The 26,542-nt window shown below is 40.9% G+C and overlaps 1 protein-coding gene across 1 annotated transcript in view; it reads right to left on the bottom strand.

Annotated features, from left to right (window-relative positions):
- Nucleotides 1-26,542, bottom strand: part of ZEB1 (zinc finger E-box binding homeobox 1) — a 202,061-nt gene that overhangs the window by 71,504 nt on the left and 104,015 nt on the right. The window contains exon 2 of the mRNA XM_082619971.1: nt 13,947-14,147. Coding sequence (XP_082476097.1) covers nt 13,947-14,147 — 201 coding nt within the window. The remainder of the gene's footprint in view (nt 1-13,946; nt 14,148-26,542) is intronic.

Below are 26,542 nucleotides of genomic sequence, written 5' to 3'. Positions count from 1 at the left end.
AGCATTAAGAAATAGCCAATCTATTAAATAATATTTTATACTATTGGATTAGTTTCATATACTTTTTAGAAGCTAAAAAAATGAGGGGCCTATAAAACAGGTGTCTCAGAAGTTAAGAGTGTATATGTTTAAGAACGTTTAACTGACACAAGCATGAGAATTTTTGGCTGAACCACAAGAAACTCTTGTCAGATAAGTATGACATGTTGGAACACTGCCAGGTTACACTATCTTCCCTAGAAAAAAATGTCAAGTTTATAGTATTTTAAAACAACAGGGCTTAAAGAATCTAGAAATTTCATTTTTAGAAGTGAACATGTCCTAGTTAATTTAGGATCTACGATGAAACTATTGCGTCTTCTCTATAATCTAAGAACTTGATCCTAACTTGAGATTTCACTCCCAGATACGAATAGATTTTTAAAGGCGCTTACTGCATAATTAACATCTCGATAGCATATATTTTCCAATATATTTAGACCCTTGATTTGCACTCTGCTGCAGCTGTGTATCAGTTTCATGTGCTGGTCTCTGGCACAGCTAAATGTCACTGACTGCTTTCTTCTTTACTGTTTCCCCTTTTTCTTAAAAGTCTTTAAAGTAACTAATTGGCATAGATGGTGTGGCTCCTGTAGCTTTCCTTCCTTGTTTTTGTTGTTTGTTTTGTCACACTGGGTAGTAGTTTATTAATAGGATGCACCAAAACAGTAAAGAACACAGACCAGCAGTGGAGCTGGGTCTCCTGAGAGAAACGGTGGCCAGGCAGGGGGACTGTCTGCCTCCGGGAGCTCCACTGGCCGTAACTCAAGTGTTCTGCCTCTGCTCCAGGACCAGGCTGGTTTGGTCAACCAGGTCCAATATGACAGATAATTTTTCAAATTCAGCCACAAGGACCATCTTGAGGAGCCAAAAAACAATTCAAGGGTGGAAGTCTCTGGATTTGAGGCCTCATTACATGAACTTTCATTTGAATGAATGATTAAGGGCCACTTAATGGTAGCCAACTGAAGAAACCAGTAACAGTTACTAACCTGGATATTCATGAAGTTAAATTAATTTATTGAGGATTCTGAACCAATATTCCAGCAAAAAGTCTTGGTTGCCTTGCATTCCTAGGCAGTGTTGCAAATCTGCTGTGCCCCTTTTCACAGATGAAATTCTAAACTCTAGCAGTGGGAAAGGATATTTTTAAGTGGTGGAATGCCAGAATTATCCAGACTTGAGGTTTTCAGTGGCTGATATTGATTTTTCACTTTGGTCAAAACTATTTATCAAAAGTACGGTTTTATGTGTATTGGTTTTTTCTACTTGGTCAGGCAAGATTGTTTTGAACATGGTGTGACACACATAAACCTTTATTTACTTATTTAATTAGCTGAGGTAAAGCCTAGAAATTAGCCCTTTATGTTGGTTTAGAAATATAGTTTATTTATGAAAGGAATGTATCTCCAAATTGAGGGTTTTTTCTTTAGAGGAGTTTTAAGTAGTTTTCAGTGTCTCTTTAACATATGTTCTCTAAACAATGCATGTTGAACAATAATGGCTCAAATGAAAATAGCTATGTTCAGGTAGGAATTGATGTGTAATTCTCAATACCCTATGACTTGAGTATCAAATTTACCATAAGATTCGGTCAAACAGAACTTGAGGTAGCTTGTACACAATACAAATTAGAAACTATTGATATTTACTCTGTTTCATTCATTTTACCTGCCCACACTCATGTCTTTTGCTTTGTCATCACACGTCATTGGAAAATCCAGAAGAGGATATTCTACCGCATGTCATCGTATGTTCACTCTTGCCATTGTGCTTTCTTCCTTCCTGATGTCCCAAGATTTCTTTTCTATCACTTCCTTTCTGTTCAGAGAGCTGCTTTTAGCCATTCATTTAGCGTAGGTGTGCTGGGGACAAACCCTCTTAGTGTTTCTTCATTTGAAAGTGTCCTGATTTCTTCTGCATCCTTGAAGGTTCTCTTTTCAGGATATAGAGTTCCAGGTTGACAAGTCTTTTCTTTAGCACCTGAGGTGTCCTGTTTCTGGCTGGCTCCATGGTTTCCTATGAGCAGTTTCTGTCACGTAAACTGTTTTCCCCTAAAGGTAAAGGCATCTCCTCTCTCTACCTTCAGGATTCTTTCTTTGGCTTTAGTTTTCTGGAGTTAGCCTATGATGCATCTTGGCCTGGGTCTCTTTGGATTTATCCTGTTTGGGGTGTGGGTGCGTGTCTTTTGCCACTTTTTGGAAAATTTCAGCCGTTAATTCTTTGAATACTTTTTCAGGCTCGTCCTCTTACTTCTCTCCTGGAATTCTGACGACAGGCACATCAGATCCAAAGGAGTCGCTTAGGCTCTGTCCTTTTTGCAGGCTGTCTCCTTCTGTCGTCCACGCTGGACCATTCTCCTGTTCCAGCTGCAACCTCGCTGATTCTCCTCCCATCCTTCCACGCGGCTACAGAATCTGCGTGCTGAGGTTCTGAGTTTCAGTTATTGTATTTTTCAGTTCTAAATTTTCATATTTTCTACTTCTTTGTGGAGACTGTATCTTTTAGCTTGAAGCATGCTCACAATTGGGAGTTGAAGCACTTTTATCACATGACTGCCCACGTCAGATAATTCTAGCATCGTTGTCACCTCAGTGCTGGTGTCTGTTGATTGTCTTTTCTACTTCAGTTGAAACTTTCCTGGCTCTCAGTGTGACAAATGAGTTTTGAATGACACCTAGACATTCAGCTACTCTGTGGGGAGACGGAGACCCTGGATCTCCCGTGGGAAGGCGGGCACGCTCCCATTCTGGGCTGTGGTGGGGGAGGTGCGGGCTCCGCCCTCAGCCTGTGCTCCCCGCCTGGGGAGAGGCGCTGCTCTTTCCGGCTGAGCGGGTGGGGTCCAGGCCCCTGCCAGGCTCTCCTGATCCTGCTCTGGCTGAGAAGGGTGAGCCGGCTCATTGCCGCGCTCCACGTGGCTTCCGCTGGCCCTGCGGGCAGGGGTGAAAGCCTTCAGTCTCCACCAGGCTTCCTAGCAGGAGCAGGTGGGATGCCTGTCACCACTGGGGGCGGTGGGATGGAAGGCCAGGCTCCCGCGTAGTTTCCATGGTGTTTCCGTGGTCACTGCTGCTGAGTGGGGACCCAAGTCCCAGCTCCCTACTTGGTCTCTGACATCACCATGGGGGGAGGTTCCTTTCAGTGAGTGTGGAAGGCTGGGCTCCCCACTAGCCTTTGCTGGTGAGGATGGGCAGTGGGGCTGCAGTCTTCCTGTGGCTGGACTAGAGCAGTTAGTGTCCACAAGCCGCCTTCTTACCAGGTGTTGAGTTTCTGATCCACGAGGGACACAGTGGCTAAGAGAAAGCCCAGGGGACTCACTGCTGGGTTGTTCCTCGGGTCCTGAGGCAACTAGCCTGCCTTCTTCCCTCCACCTTCCAGAGTCTTCTTGTTTACATGTAGTATCCACAGGTTTTGGCTGTACTTAGCAGAAGAAATAGGGAAAAGTATATCTACTGCATCTTACCAGAAGAAGTCTCTATAGTTCTTTTTAAAACAGTTGATAAAGGATTAAGTGATTGTCTTATTTTACTACTTCCTAGATGCCTTATACGTGGGCCAGCCAAGAAATCTCCTTAATCTCTATTCATATTTTATATAAGAAAAGTTTAAGAAAAGAAAGAAAGCAAAGTGCCACCCAGATGGAGCTTCCAGGTTGCTCAGTTTCAAAAGTAAATTTACAAAGAGCAGAAAGAATGTCACATAACCAAGGATGAATATAGGAGTTTAGACAACGTAAGGTCCAAACAGTGTCAGGAAGATAAAAAATGAAAAAGAACTAAAGCTCTCAAAATGTTAAGGAAAGCAAGGAAGGAAAAAACATTTTCTTGAAACTGATGGTATAATTGATGAAGATTAGAAATAAAACAAGGAAAATGTCTTGCGTCTTAACTCATTCACTCACTTGCAGGAGATTTCGTAAGCATCTAATACGTATTAGGCGGTAGTGGTCACTGACAGAGATCAGTATGATACGGCGTGTGGCCTCAGGAGTGTTTGGTGGAGCAGAGTGATCAGTCAGTCACAGCACGATGTGGGAGAGTGACAGACAGACGCAGCTTTGCTGACACTCACTCACTGTGTCTGCAGGGGTCAGACAGTGGGTCACAGAGGAGGAGACATTCAGGACAGAAGGACACCCGGGAGAGGGGACAGGATACGGGAGCCTAGAGGAGTGGGCTGGACACAGGGCGTGGTGCCGCACCCAGCTTGGGAAGACGTGGTGCAGCTGGACCGTACCGGCCCTGGTCTGTCATGTTGCAGAGTCGGGATTCAAATCCCACAGGCAGCCAGGAACTAAAAGAATTAGTTTTGATCTTCTCTTCCAGAAAGTATGACGTTCAGGAAGCAAAAGAGAATCAAACTCATGATAGATACATCACTGTACAGGAACACTTGGGTCTCCTGGCTCATACAAAATTATTTTCAGAAAATATAAAAGACTTTGAAGATAAATCACTGACCTGATCACTGGTTATGATCTCTGAGTAACAGTGGAGATTAGGAGATATGGACAAAGTCATTCAATTTGCATAGTCTACCTTTGACTTCCTTTTGTAAACTACAGATCAGAGATATTTAACTTCCATCCTGAGAATGTTTTCTAGAATAGATTATAAAGGTACTATGTTGTCTGCACTTAAGAAGAAAAAGAAAACATTGACCACTAGCATTCGGGATGGGTTCAAAGAAAAAAAGTCATATAAACTGGCCTCATATCCATTTTTTAAAGTATTACTGGGAGGCATGGTCTCATATTATATTTATTTTTGAAGACATGGATGGATTAAAAAATGGTTGAGGGCTTCCCTGGTGGTGCAGTGGTTGAGAGTCCGCCTGCCGATGCAGGGAACGCGGGTTCGTGCCCCGGTCCGGGAAGATCCCACATGCCACGGAGCGGCTGGGCCCATGAGCCATGGCCGCTGAGCCTGCGCGTCCGGAGCCTGTGCTCCGCGACGGGAGAGGCCACAGCAGTGAGAGGCCCGCGTACGGCAAAAAAAAAAAAAAAAAAAAAAAAGGTTGAATAAATTTATTTAAAAAGTGGTGGTTTAGAGAATGATGACAACAGGAGAAAGCTAGTGCCACTAGGTCTGTCGTTGGCCCTCCTCATCACACTTCTGGATGACAGAGGGAAATGGACAGGACAAAAGACAGAATCAGACTCAAAAACAGATACCAGTGGGACTGGTTCCAACAAGATTACGAGTAAAAAATGTGTCATAATCAGCTCCCTCCAAACCTAACTGCAAAATGGAAGAAACCATGGGATCCTCTTAAACCCCTCTTCCCCTCACAATCCTGATATAATCCATCAATAAACGCTAGTGACTCTACTTTCAAAGTATAACCAGAATTTGGTACCCCTCACTACCTTTACTTCTCCTGTCCTGATTCAAGCCACTGCCCTGGAGGGTTGTAATAACTCTGCGCCGGTCTTTCTGTCCCTACCCTTGACGTCTAGGGTTTATTCTCAATACAGCAGCCAGAGTGCTCCTTGTGAAATGAGAATCAAGCCACACCACGTCTCCATTCAAATTCTTCTAATGTCTCCTCATTTTAACAAGAGTAAAAGCGTGTCCAGTAGCTTCTAAGACCTCTCAGTGCTCTGGCATTTCACTGCCTCTCTGGCTTCATGTCTGCGGATCCCTCCCTCCCTCCCTCTGCCCACGAGCCTGCTGGCCAGGCTCCTCAGATGCCAGGTTAAAAATCACAGTGATTCCGGGACACAGACACACTACTAAATGTAAAATAGATAACTAATAAGGACCGGCTGTGTAGCACAGGGGACTGGGGGACTCTACTCAATACTCCATAATGGTCTATATGGGAAAAGAATCTAAAAAAAAAAAGAGTGGATATATGTAGATGTGTAACTGATTCACTTTGCTGCACACCTGAAAGTAACACAACATTGTAAATCAACTAGACTCCAATAAAAAAAGAGAAATCACAGTGAGGTCCTGTGGCTTTTGTGTGCCCCCTGATAAGAAGTGACAAGAAGGGTACTTTACCACGTTATTCTTTGCAAGATCCCACACCCTCAGTCTAATTATGAAAAAATATCAGACAAACCAAAATTGAAGGATGTTCTACAAGTACCTGACCAGTACTCCTCAAACTGTCAGGTCACGAGAAACAAGGAAAGATGAGAAACCGTCACAGACCGGAGGAGACCAAGGAGACCAAACCAAATGCGATGTGTGCCCTGGACTGGACCCTGGAACAGGAGGATGTGAGTGGGAAAACCTGTGAGATCCAAATAAAGTCTGGAGTCTAGGTAAAAAAAGATGGAGTCTTCTAATCCATGAACATGACATATTTCTCCATTTACTGAGGTACTTGCTAATGCTTCTAATAAGGGTTTATAATTTGTTCATGTGGTCTTCCACATCTACTTTCATTTTTTAACTCTTGCTGATATATAAGGATGACTTAAATTCAGTATATCATTTGTAGTCAGCAAATTTGTCAAATTCTCTTACTAGTACTATAATTATAATTTATCTGTAGATTCTTTTTTATATATACAGTTGTATCGCCTGTAGATGATGAGAGTTGTTCTTTCCTTTTTAACTGCTATCTTCCTGGGTCTGTTCAGTCTTACCGCGCTGGCAGCACCTCCAGAAGAAGGCTGAGGAGAGCGGTAAACGTCATCACCAAGGAAATGTTCTCATCATTTTGTCATTAAGCATGATGTCTGTGATAGATTTTACATAGACATACTTCCTTAGATCAAGGAAGTACCTAATTCATTAGTTTTTATGATATCCATTCACAGGTACTGAGTTTTAATAAACACTTTTTTTCCTGTGTCTGTTGAAGTGAATTTTGAGTATTCTCCTTAAGTCTGGGTTAAAGTGGTATTTAAAAAATTTTTTTAATTTTTATTTTTGTAAAGATATTTTCTTGATGTGGGCCATTTTTAAAGTCTTTATTGAGTTTGTTACAATACTGCTTCTGTTTTATATTTTTTGGTTTTTTTGGCCACAAGGCATGTGGGATCTTAGCTCCCTGACCAGGGATGGAACCCACACCCCCTGCATTGGAAGGTGAAGTCTTAACCACTGGACCACCAGGGAAATCCCTAAATTGTTTTAAATGTTATTCTGACCTTGCATTTCATACACGTACATGCATGTATACTGTATCGCTAATATCTTGTTTGGGATTTCTGTGTCTGTGTTCTGAGCAAGTCTGTAATTTTCCTTTCTTATACTTATCTGGTTTGGTATCAAGATTATGGTAGCCTCATTTAAAGGGTTGGGGAATCATCTCTCTTACACTAGTCTTTGGAAGCACTGTCTAAAATTCTAATTATTATCTCCTTGAATATTTAGAAGAATTTACCAGTGATGTCATTTGGGCTAGGTTTCTTTGTAGAGGAGGAAAAAATTTATATATATATACACACACATACGTACACATACCAAATTATCATGTAGAAAAACTTACTGTTTTTTCTTTTGGTGTACAGTTCTATGAATTTTAACACTGTAGATTCATGTAACCACCACCAAAAACGGGATACGGAACAGTCCCATTATCCCCGACACTCCCTGGTGCTATCTATCCCTTTATGGTCACACTTTCCCTTTAGCCCTTGGCAACTACTGATTTGTTATCCAGCATACAGTCTGTCTTTTTGAAAATGTAAGGTACGTGGACTCAAACAGTATATAACCTTTTGAGATTGGCTTCTTTCATTTAGCATAAGGCCTCTGAGATTCATCCAAGTTGTTGCTTGTATCACTAGTTTGTCCCTTTTCATCACTGAGTAGTATTCCATTTCATGGATGTACTGCAGTTTCCTTACACTTTCATCTGTTGAAGGGCAATGGGTTGCTTCCAATTTCTGGAACTTATGAATAGAGCTTCTAACATCAGGGTACAAGTTTTCGTGTGAACCTAAGTTTTCATTTTCCTAGGGAACATACCCAGGAGTGGGACTGCCGGGTCATATGCTAAGTGTACATTTAACTTTATACTAAACTGCCAAACGGCTTCCCAGGGCGGCAGAGCATTTGCAATCCTACGAGTCTCAGCTGCTCCGTGTCTTCACCACTCCTTTGTGGTGAGGTTATAGAACTATTCCTGGTTTCCAATTCTTCCTGAGCCAGTTTTGGCTAAGAATTTCTAATATCCTGTCCCACATTTCCCCTGTAAACTTGTTAATGTCTGTAGTATCTGTAGTTATGTCCACTCTTTCATTCTTGACTTTAGCTATTTATATTTTCTTTTTTCCTTGATCAGTCTCATCAAAGGTTTGTAAATATTAATGTTTTCGAAGAACAAAGTTTTGCTTATATTGATTTTTTGAACTGTAGGTTTATTTAATTTTTTTCAAAGTTTTTTCTTTTTTGATGTGGACCATTTTTAAAGTCTTTATTGAATTTGTTACAACATTGCTTCTGTTTTATGCTTTGGTATTTTGGCCGCAAGGCATGTGGGATCCTTAGCTCCCCGAACCAGGGATCGAACCTGCACCCCCAGCATTGGAAGGCAAACTCTTAACCACTGAACTGCCAGGGAAGTCCCCTGTAGGTTTATTTTCAATTTTATATTATAGTTGATCCTTGAACAACATAGGTTTGAACTGCACAGGTCCACTTACACGCTGACATTTTTCAATAGTAAATACTACAATACTAAGCTATTTGCAGTTGACTGAATCCATGGATGAGGAACTGCACGAACGGGGGGACCCGCATGCACTGAGGGACTGCAGGCATGGGGGGACAGTACACACGGCGGGGACCACACAGGTGGTTGGGGGGAACTGCAAGCACGGAGGGCTGACTAGGCTGCAGGGAGGGTCGGCACCCTGACCCTCACGTTGTTCAAGAGTTAACTGTACTTACTTTGTTCTCTATTCTTTTACTTTCAAACAACTCAGTTTGCTGTTCTTTTTCTAAGTTCTTAAGATAGATGCTTATTAGTTCATTAACTTTTAGCCAGAAACTTTACTAAAATATGTAGTTAAAACTCTAAATTTTCCTCTAGAAACTGCTTTAACCACATCCTACAAATTCTGATATAGAATATTTTTACCATTCAGTTCAAAGTATTTCCTCATTTTCATTATGATCTCTTTATTGATCCATGAACATACATTCAAAAGTGTGTTCCTTAAAACTCCCAAACATAATATTCTATTTAGCTTATTTCATAGTTTAATTGTATTGTGTTCAAGGAACATGCTCTATATGATTTTATCCTTTGAAATTTGTTGAGATTTGCTTTATGACCCCGTATATGTTCAATTTTTACTAATATTCCAAATAGCTTGAAAAAATACTTATTTTGCAATTACTAAGTACACTGTCTGTGTATCTTTTCAAATCTTCCATATCCTCATTGGTTTTGTGTGATTATTCCATCCATGACTAACCAAGGTATGTTAAATCCTCAGCAATGACTGTATATTTGTCTTTTTCTCTTTGTAGATTGTCTATTTTTTCTTCATATATTTTTGAGGCCTTGTTATTAGGTACAAACACATTTAAAATAATATCTGATCAGTGAATTTAATCTTTCATCATTATAAAATGATCCTGTTATCCATAATAATGCTTTTAGCCTTCAAGTCAACATCATCTGAAATAAATTTAGCTACACCCACTTTTTTTGTGAGTATTTTCATGGGAAATACTATCTGTTTATCTACCTTTACCATGTACTTGTCATTTTCTCTGTTCTTCTTACACCTCAGACCTCTATCAAGGATTTCTCTCTTCATGCCTAAAATATATTCTTTAAGACTTGCTTTAATAAGGGTCTACTGAGAACACATTTTCTGTTTTCATTGCCTGAAAGTTGTCTGAAATCGTCACCTCCTTTTTTTTTTTTTTTTTTTTTTTTTTTTTGCGGTATGCAGGCCTCTCACTGTTGTGGCCTCTCCTGTTGTGGAGCACAGGCTCCGGACGCTCAGGCCCAGCAGCCATGGCTCACGGGCCCAGCCGCTCCGCGGCACGTGGGATCTTCCCGGACCGGGGCACGAACCCGCGTCCCCTGCATCGGCAGGCGGACTCTCAACCACTGCGCCACCAGGGAAGCCCCGTCACCTCCTTTCTTAAAAGATATTTTGTGAAGTACAGAATTCTGTATTGGCAGGCATCTTTTCACTATGTCTGGCTTCCAATGTTTTCACAGAGAATTCAGCTGTCAGTCCAACTGCCACCCTCTCAAACATAATATGAATTTGGGGGGTTTACTTTTAAGAGTTTTATTTTTGTCTTGGATAATCTGTAATTTCACCATAATGTGACTGGGGATAGATTTATTTATCCTTCTTGAGATCCACTGAACTTCTTGAATCTGTGGTCCAGTGTCCTTCATCAAGACTGAAAAAAATCTCAGCCATTATCTCTTCAAATACTGCTGCTTCCCTGTTCTCTCTTCTAGAATTAAGAGTAGAAGAAACTTCTATTCTATCCTTTATGTCTCTTATCAGGATTTTTCTATCTGTCTCTCTGAGTTGCATTTAGTATAAATTTCCCCCTATATTCCAATTCATTAATTCTTTCTTCAGCTCTGTTTACTTTAGTGTTAAACCTATCCTTTGAATTTGAATTTCTATTATTCTATTTTTTTAATTTTTAGAAGTTATATTTGTTTCTTAAAATCTGTTGGTTCTACTGTATTTTATTCTACCACAGCAGGTAATTTCAAGTTTGCGTATGTTTTCTTTAAACATGACAGTCATTTTATAATCTGTATCAGATAGTTAAAGTCCTTATGGGTCAGTTTCTGCTTCCTTTTGTTTCTGGTAATTCTCACTCATGTTGCTGTCTTCTTGCTGAATTATCTGGGAAACTTCTACAGTGCTAAGATGAAGGTATGTTCCTCCAAAAGATTTGGCTTTGCTTCTGCTTGGTGTCTATGGGTAGGGCAGCAGGTCCACTTTAGACTCAATTATGGCTTGAACTTTATCAGGCTGCCCAGTAATGTGAATCTGAGCTATAAATCAATGCATGATAGCTTGTGGTTACTGTTTCTCAGAGACAATCCTCCATTCCCCCAGTTCCTAGCCAAGACAATTTTGTTTGCTAACTCCTGAGGATGGTAGGGGTGGTAGAGGGTTTGCTTTTAGTTCATCATAGTCAGGATGCAGTCCATACTAGGGGAGGATCTGCTACTAACTCTTGGGTGGTCCAAGGCTTTGTTTCTTCTCAGAGGCCTGAAAACCACATCTTAGGTTACCCTTGTGAGGCAAATGTCCTCAAGGCCAAAGAGTCTTCTATGCTGTGCTCCGCTGACCTCTGTGGCTTCCTGTATCCACTTAGATATATAATCTGTTAATGTCTTACTATCTAGTTAGCTCTTTAAATCTTTCAAGAAGATTTCTTTCTTTATTTAAAAATTTATTATCATTAGTTATTTTCAGTGAGAACACTGGTCCAAATAATCTATCCGTAAATGTATTTTCAGAAACAGAACCTCTTCATTGATTTTTTCATCTTTCTTTTTACCTCTGTCTCATTCTCCCGATCTCCCCCTTTTCCAGACAAATCATTTCCTTCTTGCTTCTGTATTAAGACTTCAGATCAATGACACCAATGGATCAGTTCTGGCTACCAACAGTAAATACTTAAGAAACAGCTGCTCCCCAAAGTTCTGAGCTCAGTATTACAATTTAACAGGTTATCAGCCCTGCTGTTAACCAACTGTGATAATAAATAAGCAAGTTAGGGCTTCCCTGGTGGCGCAGTGGTTGAGAGTCTGCCTGCTGATGCAGGGGACACAGGTTCGTGCCCCGGTCTGGGAAGATCCCACATGCCGTGGAGCGGCTGGGCCCATGAGCCATGGCCACTGGGCCTGTGCTCCTCAATGGGAGAGGCCACAACAGTGAGAGGCCCACATACCACACAAAAAAAAAAAAAAAAAAATAAGCAAGTTAACTTCTCTGGGTTCTACTTTCCAGAAACCTGGGAGTTATGTCAGCCTTTCTTTCTCAATTACACAGAATTACATGGAATCAACCAAATTCAATATATTTTACCCCCTACATTTCTGTCAAATCTCTCCCTTTTATTCCCATCCCAAGGCTCACTTCTTTAGTTCAAAAACCCTCATCACTGCCTGAACTATTAAGCCTCTTTACTGAGGACACTACCTCCTGCCTCTAGACACCCCTGTTCCTAGGATTCTTTTTCCATATTGCTACCAGACTTATTTCTAAAGTACATATCAGTGCTGTTATTCTCATAGCTTCCAGGATAAAGTTCAAATTCCTTGACTTAGCACATGATGCCCTTCATAGTCTTGCCCTTGTTTACTTCTCTGAGCTCATTTTCTGCCAACCCCAGTTGTCCAAATCTTTGTGGTTCCACGTATGTCACGCCTTCTGCTGCACAAGCACCTCCTCTGCCTCTGCTCTGCCTGCTGAACCTCCACTGGTCCTCTGTGACTCAAGCCCGGCGCTGTTTCACTCGGAAACCCTTCTAGGACTTCTACTCTCTCAGGTGTAGGTGGTCCTTCCTCATGTTTCCACATAACTCTTAAATTTACACCTACATCTAACTATACTGACTTTGTGACTTATTTCCCTCTCCCACATTAAACTGTAAGCACTTTTCACACAGACAGTCTCACTCCAGTTTGCAACCCCATTCCTGCAGAGCTGCTGAATGGACAGTTGAGTAACGCCATAAAACGAGGGGCTGATCACGTGATTCCAGAGGCCCTCTGTTAGCTATAAAATTTGTTAACTCCTGTCACCCTGTGCCTACTCTTTGGACTCTTATCTCAGCTTCCACATTTGGTTACCCAGATTCTTGGACCTGCATACCTGACCCGTTTCCCCTGACTGTGTAGCCTGAGTTTTGATATCCTGTTGAGATGACTTTCCTGAATTTGAATCTTGCTGGGCAGCTTCTCTGCCTGACCTTGAATGTGGTCCCTTTACCTGCTCCTCTCTGCCTCTGCTGATGCCCCTGAGCCCGATCCCCGACCCCTCTAATTCACAACAGCTGCCACGTCCACATCCTTCTGTTTTTATCCCACTGTTGCTTAAATTCTCACAAGATAGGCTAAATAGTTTATTGGGAAAAGTAGAAAGGAGACATTTTAGAGCTGGAAGAAAAAGCACCTTCATCTGACAGACGAGGAGGAAGGTTAGACACGATGCTCGCTCACTGGAGGGCACTAGTGGGGGCTCCTGCTTTCATTGCTCCTTCCACTCAACCAGGCTTTACTTTTGTAAAGGGTTCACTCGCAGAGAAATTTAAAGCAAGTGAAAGAACCATGTGGTGGTGGGGGGAATGGAGATGCTTATAAACACTAAAAATATTCCCATGATTTACCTGCATTTGTGATTTTTGCACACTGAATTATCTTATAATGTTACTATACCAAAATATACTTTGTTGGTTTCTAAGTAGATTCTTCATTTGAAGTCACAATATGAAATTAAAGATAGGTTCAATTATATCAACAGTATAGGGAAAGCTTGACTCTGGTTTTAAAAAACTACCAAAATTCAATATATTATATGGCTCAATATATTACATGCAAGTTATGGTCAAAATAACTTTCATCTCTCCTAATAAAATAGCAATGCATCATCAAGTTTAACACAATGAAGGTATTTTCAAATTGTCAATTAGGCCCATGCATTTCCTATTAATCCCACACTGACTTTAAAATGTACTTTTTGGTAAGTAGAAGGAGATGTTCTACTGACTAACAGCAAATAAATTACAGTTCATTTCAAACTTTTCATCCAATTTATTGTTTCAGTTAATATATTTTTTAAAAGAAGAGGGAAGCGATATGGGAACATATGTATATGTATAACTGACTTACTTTGTTATAAAGCAGAAACTAACACACCACTGTAAAGCAATTATACTCCAATAAAGATGGTAAAAAAAAAAATCCAGAGAATAGAACATTACTAGAAAAACTAAACTCACCATCGTCTTCCCAGCAGCTCTTCACGTTCCCTTCTCTTGCGCTGCTCCCAGGTAAGACTGTCTGGTCTGTTGGCAGGTCATCTTCTGGCACGCCACCTTCACCGTCTGCTGCATCCGTGATACTTTCTTCTTCCACAATGTGGAGTTTGTCTTCATCATCTGAATCTGAATTTGTTTCTACCACAGTATTATAGTTTGTAACTGTAATACAAACAAGAAACAAATAAAACCAATTAGTACAAAAGCTGGTTTTCACACCTTAGTACAAAGAAATTTTAAGAAGTACTTAAACCATTGGCATTCAATAATAGTTTTAGACTGTAAAATGTAAGCAACTAATTTATTTGATAACATGCACGCACACAGCGCTTACTAGATACTAGGTGGACAAAAAGGCAAGTAACAGTAGCCATGCTTACCAAATGCTTAGCTATGTGCACGGGCGTTTTATGGAGAGTAACTCGCTGATTCTTACCACAACCTTTTAGCAGCCCTATGACCACAGGATCTACCTACCACCTACTGCTTATATCCCTGTTCTGCAGAAGCGGAAACCGAGGCACAGGGAAAGTAAGTATCTTGTCCAAGACCACACATCTAGGAAGTGGCAGGGTGGGGATTTGAACCCTAGGAGTCTGGTTCCATATTCTGTGTCCTTAACCACTACATCAAACATCTTCTCCAATCGTAATGCGTTTATATGACATGACGCTGCTTATGAGGAACAAGGGCTTCAAATCTTTAAAGCATTACCATTTAAGAAAAGAGGTCATCTCTCCTAATAAAATAGCAATGCATCATCAAGTTTAACACAATGAGGGTATTTTCAAATTGTCAATTAGGCCCATGCATTTCCTATTAATTCCACACTGACTTTAGAAAGAATCAACCAATTTAACCAAATTCCCACATAATTAAGACATGATTTAAGTAATGTTTATACGTAAGTCCGTCATTCTGAAGGAAAAAACACCCTGACATTCAGTTTTCAAACGGGCACCCTTTCCACATTTTTAATGAGCTTCAATAAACTTTAACACACCAGCATTATAAAGACATATAATAATTCTGAATAACTACAGCTCACAGAACCAAAACAAATTATATAGTAGTCAATATTTTTTCTTCAGAGTCCTTGTAATAGTCACTCTAATGCGATAAATTATTTAGAACCTCGTGGGGTATGGTCACTGGAATACCTCTTTTCAACAATTAGCCGGGTGATTCTTACTTGCTAAGATAAGTGTGAGAGGAAGGGAGAAAAAGAAAGCTTTGTTTACGTAGCTAAGCAACAATCACTTCCAGTTATTCTTTCCATTTCTTCCTTAAATTTTCCAAGCATTCTTGAAAGAAGATAATCACCTAAACGCTTAAACGACATGCATATATATATACCCCTTCCCATACACACACACACACACCCAAGAACACAAAAGAAGAAACAGAATCAAAAGCATGGATGTGTATGTCAAGGCTAGAACTAATAACCACGTCTCTAAAACTGCTCTGACAGACCCTGGGAAAACCCCTCTGTCCAAGAGAGTACCGGAGTTACTCTTTTGCCCACACTGGGAATTCTTCCATATCTGAAGAAAAGTGTCAAGTATTGTTGTGTCTGTAATACTTCAGTATGAATACAGTTTCCCAGATCTTGCCCCAAGAGCAAACAGTTTTCTCTCTAGTTTTAATGTAAAAGTAATACATGTAAAAAATTCAGACAACACAAAACATGTAAAATTAGTAAAATCCCCCTCTCCCAATTTTTCCTTCCTCAACTCACTCTTTCACGGTAACAGTAACAGCAAGGTTTATTAATTAATTTATGCACTAGGCAGGCATGATACTAAGCACTTTATATTTATATACCTTATCCTATTTAATTGTAACACAGACCTCACCTTATACACATACATATCATGTATTTATTATCAATCCTATATATAAGTGTATGTGTGCATACTTAAAATACACACATATGGGATCACATTATACTGTTCTGCCACTTAGTTTTTTGCCACTTAATTACATATCCCGGAAACTTTTCTATGTGAGCATCTGTGGAGCTTTCCCATTTTCCTCTGGATGGGTACAGAGCATTTCACTGTAACAGATATAACCTAACCAATCACCTGTGGACAAAATTTAGTTTGTTTCCAGTGTGTAAGCATTGTCAACAACATCATAATAAATTTTCTTGTAAATATATCTTTGGACATTCCTTAAATACATTTGTCAGATACATTAGTAGGGGTGGAATTGCTGAGTCAAAGGAAAACTTATTAAGTAGATATGGAAACACAGGGAATTCCTTACACTCTAGCCACACCAGGAGCAATGTAAATTGTGAAACTGTGTGTGTGGGTAAAGAGCGTGATTCTCAAAGGACAGTCTGCAGTTGGAAAAGGGTTTCCCAATGAACCTTTAACTGACAGTAAGATACAAGTGTGTGTGTATTTGAATGAGGGATCTTACTGGCAAATGATGCACAGTGCTATCAGCTTTATTTTTACTGTCAAGGGCTCCTTAGTAGTAGCCTACTGAATGACTTACTAAAGTCACTGAAAGTTGGGACAGTATATAAAGGCATTTCTATGCCACAAGCTAAACTTAGAACACAGCTAGTGTTTCCTCAGGGTTAATCGATTCTGTACTCCACTAGACCTGGACGCCACGGAAGGTCTGGCTCACTGCAAAGCTCTCATCGCGCTTGGACATTCACAGACAGCTGAAATTCCTACCGTTTTCTGAAGGGAGGTTTCGGTGCTTCTTCAGCGTCTTGAGTTGAGCATGGGTTTATATTGGTGCTATTCTTGCCTTTTAATGAAGTACACTCCAGCTTAGCTTTATCATTATCAATTTTGTTAGCTGTAGGTTTTTTTTGTTAACCCTAGATATTTACATGCACACTTAAGAGTATTCTAGGCTTGAAAATTTTCCAAAACTTGGGCTTTAAGACATGTAGGCATTATGGTTCAAATATTTACTTATGGTTCAAATATTTACTTGCATGCTTCATAGTTTTCATTGAGTTCTTTTTACTCTTAGCTGTTTTACTCTGTCTGAGTCAACTGTAGCCTGAAGTCCTCTGAGAACACCTGCCACTGTCTAGGACTCTAGCAAAACTCCTTCCTGTCCCCCAGTGCACGCTGCCATGTGGTATGGAAGATTATAAGCCAAATAACCAAAACACAGAGACGGCATATATTTTACTATTATCCTGTGAATTTTCCTAAAGCATGTTTTGAATAAGTGGTATAAAACTTGAAAAATCCAGAAGAGCAATACACTTTGCTGGCTAAGATGGAAAAAAAGACCAATAACTATTTTCCAGGACTTCACACTGTCTTCTGCTTCAAAGTCACTTAGTGGAGAGAAAAAGTAGTGCAAATCACTTACATTAATTATCGTAACTCAGATAACAGGCAAGCCTCCCTGTGTGTCTGGATCTATCCTTTTGTGGATCTACAGAGCTAATCTCAAAAGTACAGCCCCAGCACTAAAAAGCATAGAGAATAATACAGGACCTTTATAAATTCTGATAGCCAATGAGAGCATCAGTGATCTCAACTGTGCCCATCTATCTCTACACTGTTGCACCCTTTGGCTAAAAAAATAACATAGTTTATCTAAAGAGAGGAATATTATTAACCATCACAGGTGATCATCACCTCTTGCTTCTGAGTTTTCATTGAAATAATAACATTTTAAGAAAGAAAAGACAAACAGAAAAGGTAAACAGCTTTTTAAAATCTTTAAATATAATTTATAATACACAGTACGAATTTAAATTTCAATAAAAATAGTAACATTTTCAATGCATTCTAGAATGGGATAAGGACACGCTGACTCTCGGTGATGATTCCTGTTCGTAGCATTTGCTACCATCAATGCCAGGTTTAACAGCGTCTCCTGCACAAGGCGGCTGGGAGGAGCTACTGACTTAGAAACGCGCTGTGCTTATTAGAGCAGCACCTCGCAGGCAGTAAAGACTGCAGAAGTGCCTGCTGTTACCATCAGCAGCAGCAACATCTCAATGAAGCTTACAATTCCTAACAAGTAGATACTATTATAGCTTTTGTAGACAAAAAAAAGTAGCTGAGTAACGTGTCTGAGGTTATGTAGCTACTAAGTTGAAAAGCTGGACTACAAACCTGGTCTGCCTGATTCCACAACCCATATACTTTTACTGCTATATATAAAGCCTGCTGACAGAAGATGGTTGCACTAATGATAAATATTTTTAAACTTGTATTTTTGTGTCTAGCCTATTCTGGGGCCCTGTAATCTCATACTTAACAATTCTGCACTAAAAACATTTGCAAATGACTGAAGAATTTTAACCATCAGAATCTCAAAATAATATAACAAACAGTATACCATGGGGTAATATCATCATTATAATCAATAAACTTTAAAAGACTAGCACATAGCATATTTTTAGTATTGATTGCATGTAGCACCACATCAACTGCGCTAAACTCCTATGTATCCGTTTCCTAAGTAAAGTACAATAATAAAAGAACTAGCTAAATTAGATGAAGACAGTTCAAGAAGAGAGCAATACAATCTCAACTTCCATCACGAAGATATCTGAAGGCTTTACAAATCGAAACCCCACCAGACACTGTCTACAGTTGCTCTGAACAGCAGATTAGGTTCCTGCACGTAAGCGGGAGACTAGGGGCGGGTAGGGGAGTGGGCGGTGGTCAGGTCTGACTCACAGGTTTTCGGTTCCTGTCCGGTGACAGCGGTGGCATGTGTCGGTTAAAGCCACAGGTAAGGCCACGTTTCGACATATTTTCAGATGTACAAAGGCGTTTCTCCTTCCAGAGGAGGGGTACATCATGCTTAATTACGTCCCACTCATGCCTACCTAACCCCCAAACACACACTCACCCGCATGGCAGAAAAGAAAGATAAAAATCTCTCTCAGGAAAAGACCTAAGACTGGTCCTTAAAAACTAACAGACTCCTTCTAACAAACTCTTCCATATGCATCAGTCTAACCTACTGGCATAATTTAAGAAAGACCTAGAAAAAGAGGGACACTGCAAGTCTGCTCAAGATTATAGTTGGACTGAGCAGCAGAATATCTTACACGTGTCTGCACTAGGCTGAGAACAACGTGACTCAGGCACGAGCGCATGAAACGTGGAGAGAAAGGCGGAGACCAGCACCGGTGCTTCCATTACCCCTTGACATCAGTGGGACGGAAATGATGTCACGTCATGTAGTTTTCTGGTCCTGAGCAGAGTCCCTGGCACACTCACTGCCTTCCACACGGTAGGTACAGAATTATTTGCTGAACTGAATCTGAGGCCACACTTCTTTTTTTCTCAGTGAGGTCAGTGAGTATATTTAAGTGTTAATGATAATTCAGGAAAATGAAGACAAAGCTGCAGTAATAATAACCATGTAAAGAAACTTAAAATTAACACATGAAATAGAAAGAAGAGGTTATTTGACAATTCATAAGCTTATAGAAAACTTCTGCAAATATTACTCCAAGAGAGAGGAGCTCACACTGTCCATAAACACTTCGCTCAGTCTACACCGTCAGTATTTGTTAATCTGGCTTTTGACCTGATTTAAAGATAATATTAACTTACTATCTATTATTTAGTGCATAAGGTTATGATATAATATGCATATTTAATATAACATACAAGTAATCTAGTAAATAATGTACAATGTGTATATTATCTAATTTTATATTTAAGTCCCTTAAAAACAGGCATCACAGTGACTGTAGAGTGCTCCAAGCCCTATGAACATGTGAGGTTTTAACAAACACTAATGGTTCAGCCAATTTTGCGGGAAGTTATTTCAATTCCTCTCTAGGTAAAATCTTTCTTAACTTAGGGTACCTAATGAACAATAATCATAGACTCTTTTTACATTTTCAAATTAATTTGAAAAACATAACTTCAGTGAAAGTCAATGATTCTGAAGTTTACCCCTGCAAAAGGGCTGGTGGTTTTCAATGCCTCCAGATACCAGCTATTAATAGACTGAAAGCTGACTTGTTTTCTCCCCTCTCTCATCACACAAAACGTACTAGGTTTCCATGGGATCCGTCTTTGGTCCTCTCTCGGTCCTTACTCTGGCCCTTCCCCCATTCTCCACGGGTCCGCTGTCTATGGCCCCCACCAGGAGCTATCCCAAGTGACCTTCCCCTTGGTCTGCCGTATCAAAACTCCCACTCATCCAGGGAGCTTATTTCTGCCAGTGTTAGTACAATTCACAAAAAGGTTGGTGGAACAGTTAAACAGCAAAGTTCTCAGCAGATTAAACTAAATTCAGTCTCACGAACAGGTGAGGAAAATATATGGACTAAAATAACTCACACTAAATTATTAATAACTAATATTTCTTTCATAGGTTAATTCTACATTTATAAAAGGATGCTTTTTAATTTATGTTACTTGTTACTTCTGGAATACAGGCAGTATGACAAAATGCAAGTAAAGTGTGAAAAAGAAATTAAAAATATAAACATGGAAATTATTGAGTCAAAAAGTAGAGAAGCCATATAATTGATAAATCAATCCAAAAGCCAGATCTTTGAAGTATCAGTAAAATAGACAAGTCACTAGCCCACTTAACACTAGAAAAAAATTGAGAGGCACAAATATTCGATATTAAAATGCAAATAGACAAGTAACTCCAACTAAAAGTAATTTAAGCTACTTACTTTATAAATATTTTGCACAAATCTAAGCAGGTAAATTTGTAAACATGGATGAAATAACTTTTCTGGACACTGTAAATGATTATAGCTACATTTGATAGAATTTATAAAATTATGGAAGAGAGAGCAATGGTAGACAGACCATAGAATAAATGTAGGAAGCTATCAAAGAGTTAACCAAAAAGTGCCAGATGTTTTCCCAGGTGAACTTCAGATCTTCAAAGGACTGATAATTCTGTTGCCTTTTAAAAAGAGAGAGGAAAATGCAGAGTCCAAATTCTTTCTATGAAGCCAGCATAGTAACAGTCAACTAGAATCTGAGGAACAGGGACTTCCCTGGTGGCACAGCGGTTAAGAATCCGCCTGCCAATGCAGGGGACACGGGTTTGAGCCCTGGTTTGGGAAGATCCCACATGCCGCGGAGCAACCAAGCCCTGTGCCACAACTACTGAGCCTGAGCTCTAGAGCCCGTGAGCCACAACTACTGAAGCCCGTGCACCTAGAGCCTGTTGCACCCTATGCAACAAGAGAAGCCACTGCAATGAGAAGCCTGCGCACCTCAACAGAGTAGCCCCCGCTCGCCACAACTAGAGAAAGCCCGTGCGCAGCAACAAAGACCCAATGCAGCAATCAATCAATCAATGTCTGAGGAAGAGTACACACATGCCCACTCATAAAATCAGTCTCACACACACTCATAAGATCAGTCTCACTGGTAATCACTGATGTAAAAACTCCAAATAAAATATACTCAACATTAAGAAATATATGAGGGCTTCCCTGGTGGCGCAGTGGTTAAGAGTCCACCTGCCGACGCAGGGGAAACGGGTTCGTGCCCCGGTCCGGGAGGATCCCACATGCTGCGGAGCGGCTGGGCCCGTGAGCCATGGCCGCTGGGCCTGCGCGTCCGGAGCCTGTGCTCCCCAGCGGGAGAGGTCGCAACAGTGAGAGGCCCACGTACCGCAAAAAAAAAAAAGAAAAAAATATATCTGCAATACATGTTATCAAAGGCTGACTTCTTTATTATACAAAGAATTCTTAAATATCCATGAGAAAAAGATGAACCACCCAATAAGAATATGCAAAGGTAATTCACACACACAACAATATGAATGGCCAATAAGCATGTAAAAAAGACACTCAACCTACATACCTACTTTAATCCTACATTGCTCTAATATCATTACGTCTTATACACACCTTTAACGCTCCTGCCTTTCTCCGACTTCAAAGCCCCTCTTCTGTTTAAATCTCACGTTTCCAGTCCCTGTTCCCTGCAAAGCCTCCTGAACACACTGCCTACACTTGCCTCCAACGTTTCTTCCGAGTTGCTCTCATCTTGTGACTGTGAAGGATGTTTACATTGCTAAACCCAACGACAGTCATCAGGCCTCCTGTTACACGACCCACGAGCAGCATCTGACATAACCCCTCACTCTCTCCTCGTCAAAGCCCTCTCTTCTTTCGACTCTCCTGGTTTTCCTCCGAACCCCTTGCTCCTTTTCTGTTTCTTTCCTCCACCTCCGGGCTTCCATCTGTCTCACGGCCCTAAACCTGCTTCATATCCGAGTCCCGTCTCTCCTCGGAGCTCCGGACCTGGGCGTCCACTGCCTACTTGACGCCTCCACCTGGATGACCAAGGTGCAAACGTGCCGTGTCCCAAAGCCAACCCCTGGGCCTCTCCCAGTCCCCTCACTTCAGTAAATGGCAATTCTGTTCTTCCAGTTGCTCAGGCCAAAAATCGTGGTGTCAGTTTTGACTCCCTATTTCCTCTTATATTCCACGTCTAACCTGGAGGGGAAGTATCTTAAAACCCATTTGGCATCTGACCAGTTTCTGCCCCCCCTGACCCCCGAATATCGTTAACGGGCTCCTCTCAGGCCTTCTTACTGCTTCCTTTGCTTCCCTACGGTCAGTTCTCAGGACAGCAGCCAAGCAACCCTTCCACCGCATCAGGGGGACCCTGTCACCCTTCTCCCAACCCAGCCAGTGGGTTCCCACCTCATCCACTGCAATCCAAAGGCCCTTCAGGAGCGGTGCCCTCCGCTGCCGCCGCCTGGACTCCACGTGCGCCCTTACGCCCGCTCCCTGCCCTCCGGATGCACTGGTCAAGGCTTCTGCAGACTGCCCTAATTACAGTTACAGACCTCCTCCACCACGATAGTACACCCCGCTCCTGCGACTTCTTTCTTTTTAAAGTACTTACTGCCAACTGCCGTAATATTTTACTATTTTTTAATTGTCTCCTCTCACTAGAATGTAAAATACATGTGGGCAAGATTTTTTGTTTTGTTCACTGCTGTGCCCCCATGCATGTACCGTACTGCCCATCAGTACTAACTGTTCATTAACTCACGGTATACGCAAGGGTTGAGGAAACAAATACACGCTTTCATGTTGTTGTGTCAATTTGGCAGTGTTTTCCAAAATTTAAAATGTTTACCTGCTGATCCAGCAATTTCTTGGAATTTACCCTTTAAATGAACTTACACAGGTGTGCGAATACGTATACATATGTTTCTCTGCAAACTTGTTTTTAATTACAAAAAACCTAAATAGCCCCCCAAGGTATATCTGTTTGGACTAATACAGAGGGGTCCTCCAAAACAGTCTGATCCCATTCTTGTAGAAAATAAAGACACAGAGTACATATACATGCACCTAAATAATGCATGATACTGTCTAGAAGGACATACAAATGAAGAAATGGAGTAAGAAAGAGTGACCTGTTTTTTTTCTATTTTATTCCTTCTATAAGACTGTTTAAATATTTGTATTACTTAAACTTTTTTTTTTTTTTTTTTGGCTGTGTTGGGTCTTTGTTGCTGCACGCGGGCTTTCTCTAGTTGCGGCGAGCAGGGGCTACTCTTTGTTGCGGTGCGCGGGCTTCTCACTGCGGTGGCTTCTATTGTTGTGGAGCATGGGCTTCAGTAGTTGTGGCGCATGGACTCAGTTGCTCCGCGGCATGTGGGATCTTCCCGGACCAGGGCTCGAACCCATGTCCCCTGCATTGGCAGGCGGATTCTTAACCACTGCACCACCAGGGAAGCCCTACTTAAACTTTTTTAAAAGATAAGTTTTAAATGTGCAGGGAGAAAGTCTGACATAATATCAGCATACTGTTGCTAGTGGTGAACATCAGAAAACTGAACTGGGATCAGGGGAAACATTTTCTTAATATTTTTGTTACTTGAATTTTAATAACAGTAGATAGGAGGGTATGATTAGAAACAACATGAAGTGAAATCTTAAAAATAAAGGTTAAAAATAACATTTAGGAAGAAAATAAATAATAAGTTGTAAATATACGTCCTGTAGATTTTGAAATAAAACAACTTAAGTTCTTATTAGAAAATAACAGCTCTATTTGTCTCACATGTGAAAGACGGCTGTCTGTTTTATAGTATGAATAACATTCACCTTTTCTATCCATAGGTACCTAAAAGTGTGACATCACGCAAAATGAAAAAGGAAAGTGACACTTGCAGAGAGACGTAAGTGACCACCCAGGCCTGTGCCTCCTGCCCTGCCCGCCGGTGCCGAGGGCAGCTGCTCTCGTACTCCGCAGGCGCCCAGGGAGGCCTGTGGAGAGCACTTGCTTCCCCTTGTCGAAGGCAACTAATACTCCCAAAGCACAGGTTACAGCAACACACACACCCATCCACACAATCGTATGTTTAGTAGCTTCTACTGCAGGAGTTGGCATGATTCTAAGTTTTCCTCGATTTACAAAGAAGCTTTAAGACATATCTTGTCATTTACCAATCCCAGAAGTCACTTTTTCCCTGACTGGTTTTGAGACTCACCGATTTGTGGCTGAACTGGTTATGAAAAATAAGATGAAGGCAGAGGACAAGAATTTTATTCTAAATCTTTTCATGTGAGTTTTTCACGTTCCTTTCAACTAGTAATACAGTGTGTTTAACTGAAAACTCCTGGCCTTGTGCTGGACACCACTGCTCACAGCTGGAAAGGAAGTCAGGAGAAATGGAACGAAACAGATTGTAACCCCAAGGATGGGTGGTCCCTTGCTTCCAGGGGGGGCAGCACACAGTAACCAAGCAGGGCTCAAGGCACCACTGGGGGACCTCGTCTTTGAAGCTTTCCTGAGTGCACTGCACGCACTCATTCCCCAAGTCTAGCCTCATAAAGGGGCTCTCTTCACTCCATTATGGACTCATCACAGAAGAACAAGGATCACAGCAGTAAGATCTGAACTGGAATTTAATCTTAATGAAGCATTAAAAACAATTTATAGGTAACTAGATATTAGTTTTACTGAGATCTTCTAAACATTACATTTACAAGCTTGTGAGTTATCAAAGTAGAATGAAGACTTTAGTTCTGACCTAAGTGCTCCAGAAGGTGGGAGGATGAAGACATATGTGGTCTACAGTCTCTGCTTCCGAGATGCATGCAATACTTACAAAATATGAATGATACATGTTGAATATTATCATGCGAATGTGACAATAAATAAATGCTAAGAGTGGTGTAGCAAATAAATACTATAGGATTCCCTACCTCATTGTGTCTAATCTTTTATGCCTTGCTAACATGCTACAGAAATAAAATTTTGAATACTTTGGGTTTTTAATTTGAAATACGTTGTTGAGAAGTTAAATGTATTTGAATTTTGTACCAAAGAATTTCTAGTATTTTGTTGTACCTGATTTATCTGAGAAGCAGTTGGAATGGTAACCATCTTTGGACAGAACCTATTCAGAAAATAAACAATATCCAGTAAACAAGAAGATCATGTGAACTCACCACACCTAAGTATTCATATAAACTCTATCTTAGCGAGTAAATGGCCTTAGTGGTGAAAGAAGTGGAGATTCTTGGAAAAACACACATAAATGGAAAATTTAATACCATATACAGAAACAGAGAAAGAAGTATTTTAAAAGTATTTAAAAAGACATTATGACCTACTGAATTTCTACTGCTGGTGAAAAGGCAAGTTAAACCAATCAATGCCGCTTACATAGTTTTGCACCCTGCCCCAAGAAGTACTAAGTATTCAGTGTTTTATTTTTTTATTTTTTATTTACTTTTTTAACATCTTTACTGCAGTATAGTTGATTTACAATGGTGTGTTAGTTTCTGCTGTACAACAAAGTGAATCAGCTATATATATACATATGTCCCCATATCCCCTCCCTCTTGCGTCTCCCTCCCACCCTCCCTATCCCACCCCTCTAGGTGGTAACAAAGCACGGAGCTGATCTCCCTGTGCTACGTGGCTGCTTCCCACTAGCTAGGTATTTTACAGTGTTTTTTTTTTTTTTTTTTTTTTGCGGTATGCGGGCCTCTCACTGTTGTGGCCTCTCCCGTTGCGGAGCACAGGCTCCGGATGCGCAGGCCCAGCGGCCATGGCTCACGGGCCCAGCCGCTCCGCGGCATATGGGATCCTCCCAGACCGGGGCACGAACCCGTATCCCCTGCATCGGCAGGCGGACTCTCAACCACTGCGCCACCAGGGAGGCCCTTTACAGTGTTTTATAAGCACTGAATCAGTTAATCCTTACAAGAACCACATGAAAGGCTACTAATATTCTTATTTTATAGATAAGGAAACTGAGACTTAGGTTATGGAACTGCCAAAAGAGACCAGTTACACTGGAGCCAGGACCCCAACCCAAGCCCACGTGGCTCCCAAGGACCTGCCTGAGCCTACATCTACTGTGCCCTCCCCGGAGCAGAATGCCAGGGCCAGCAAACGAGCCACACACCCTCACAAACAAACCAGGAAAAGAGAGAGGGGGTCACGATGAATTACTAGACACTTCACTGACAAGCACTTAATCAAATCTTTCTGACCTCAGAATCTAAGAAAATAAAACTTAAAATATCCTTACTATTCGTCTTTACATCAGAATGACATTGGAAGACACAAATAACT

The sequence above is a fragment of the Mesoplodon mirus genome (assembly GCF_964341445.2).
Source record: "Mesoplodon mirus genome assembly, chromosome: 4".
In the NCBI taxonomy this organism is placed as follows: domain Eukaryota; kingdom Metazoa; phylum Chordata; class Mammalia; order Artiodactyla; family Ziphiidae; genus Mesoplodon; species Mesoplodon mirus.
This window is presented reverse-complemented; position numbering and strand designations above follow the sequence as displayed.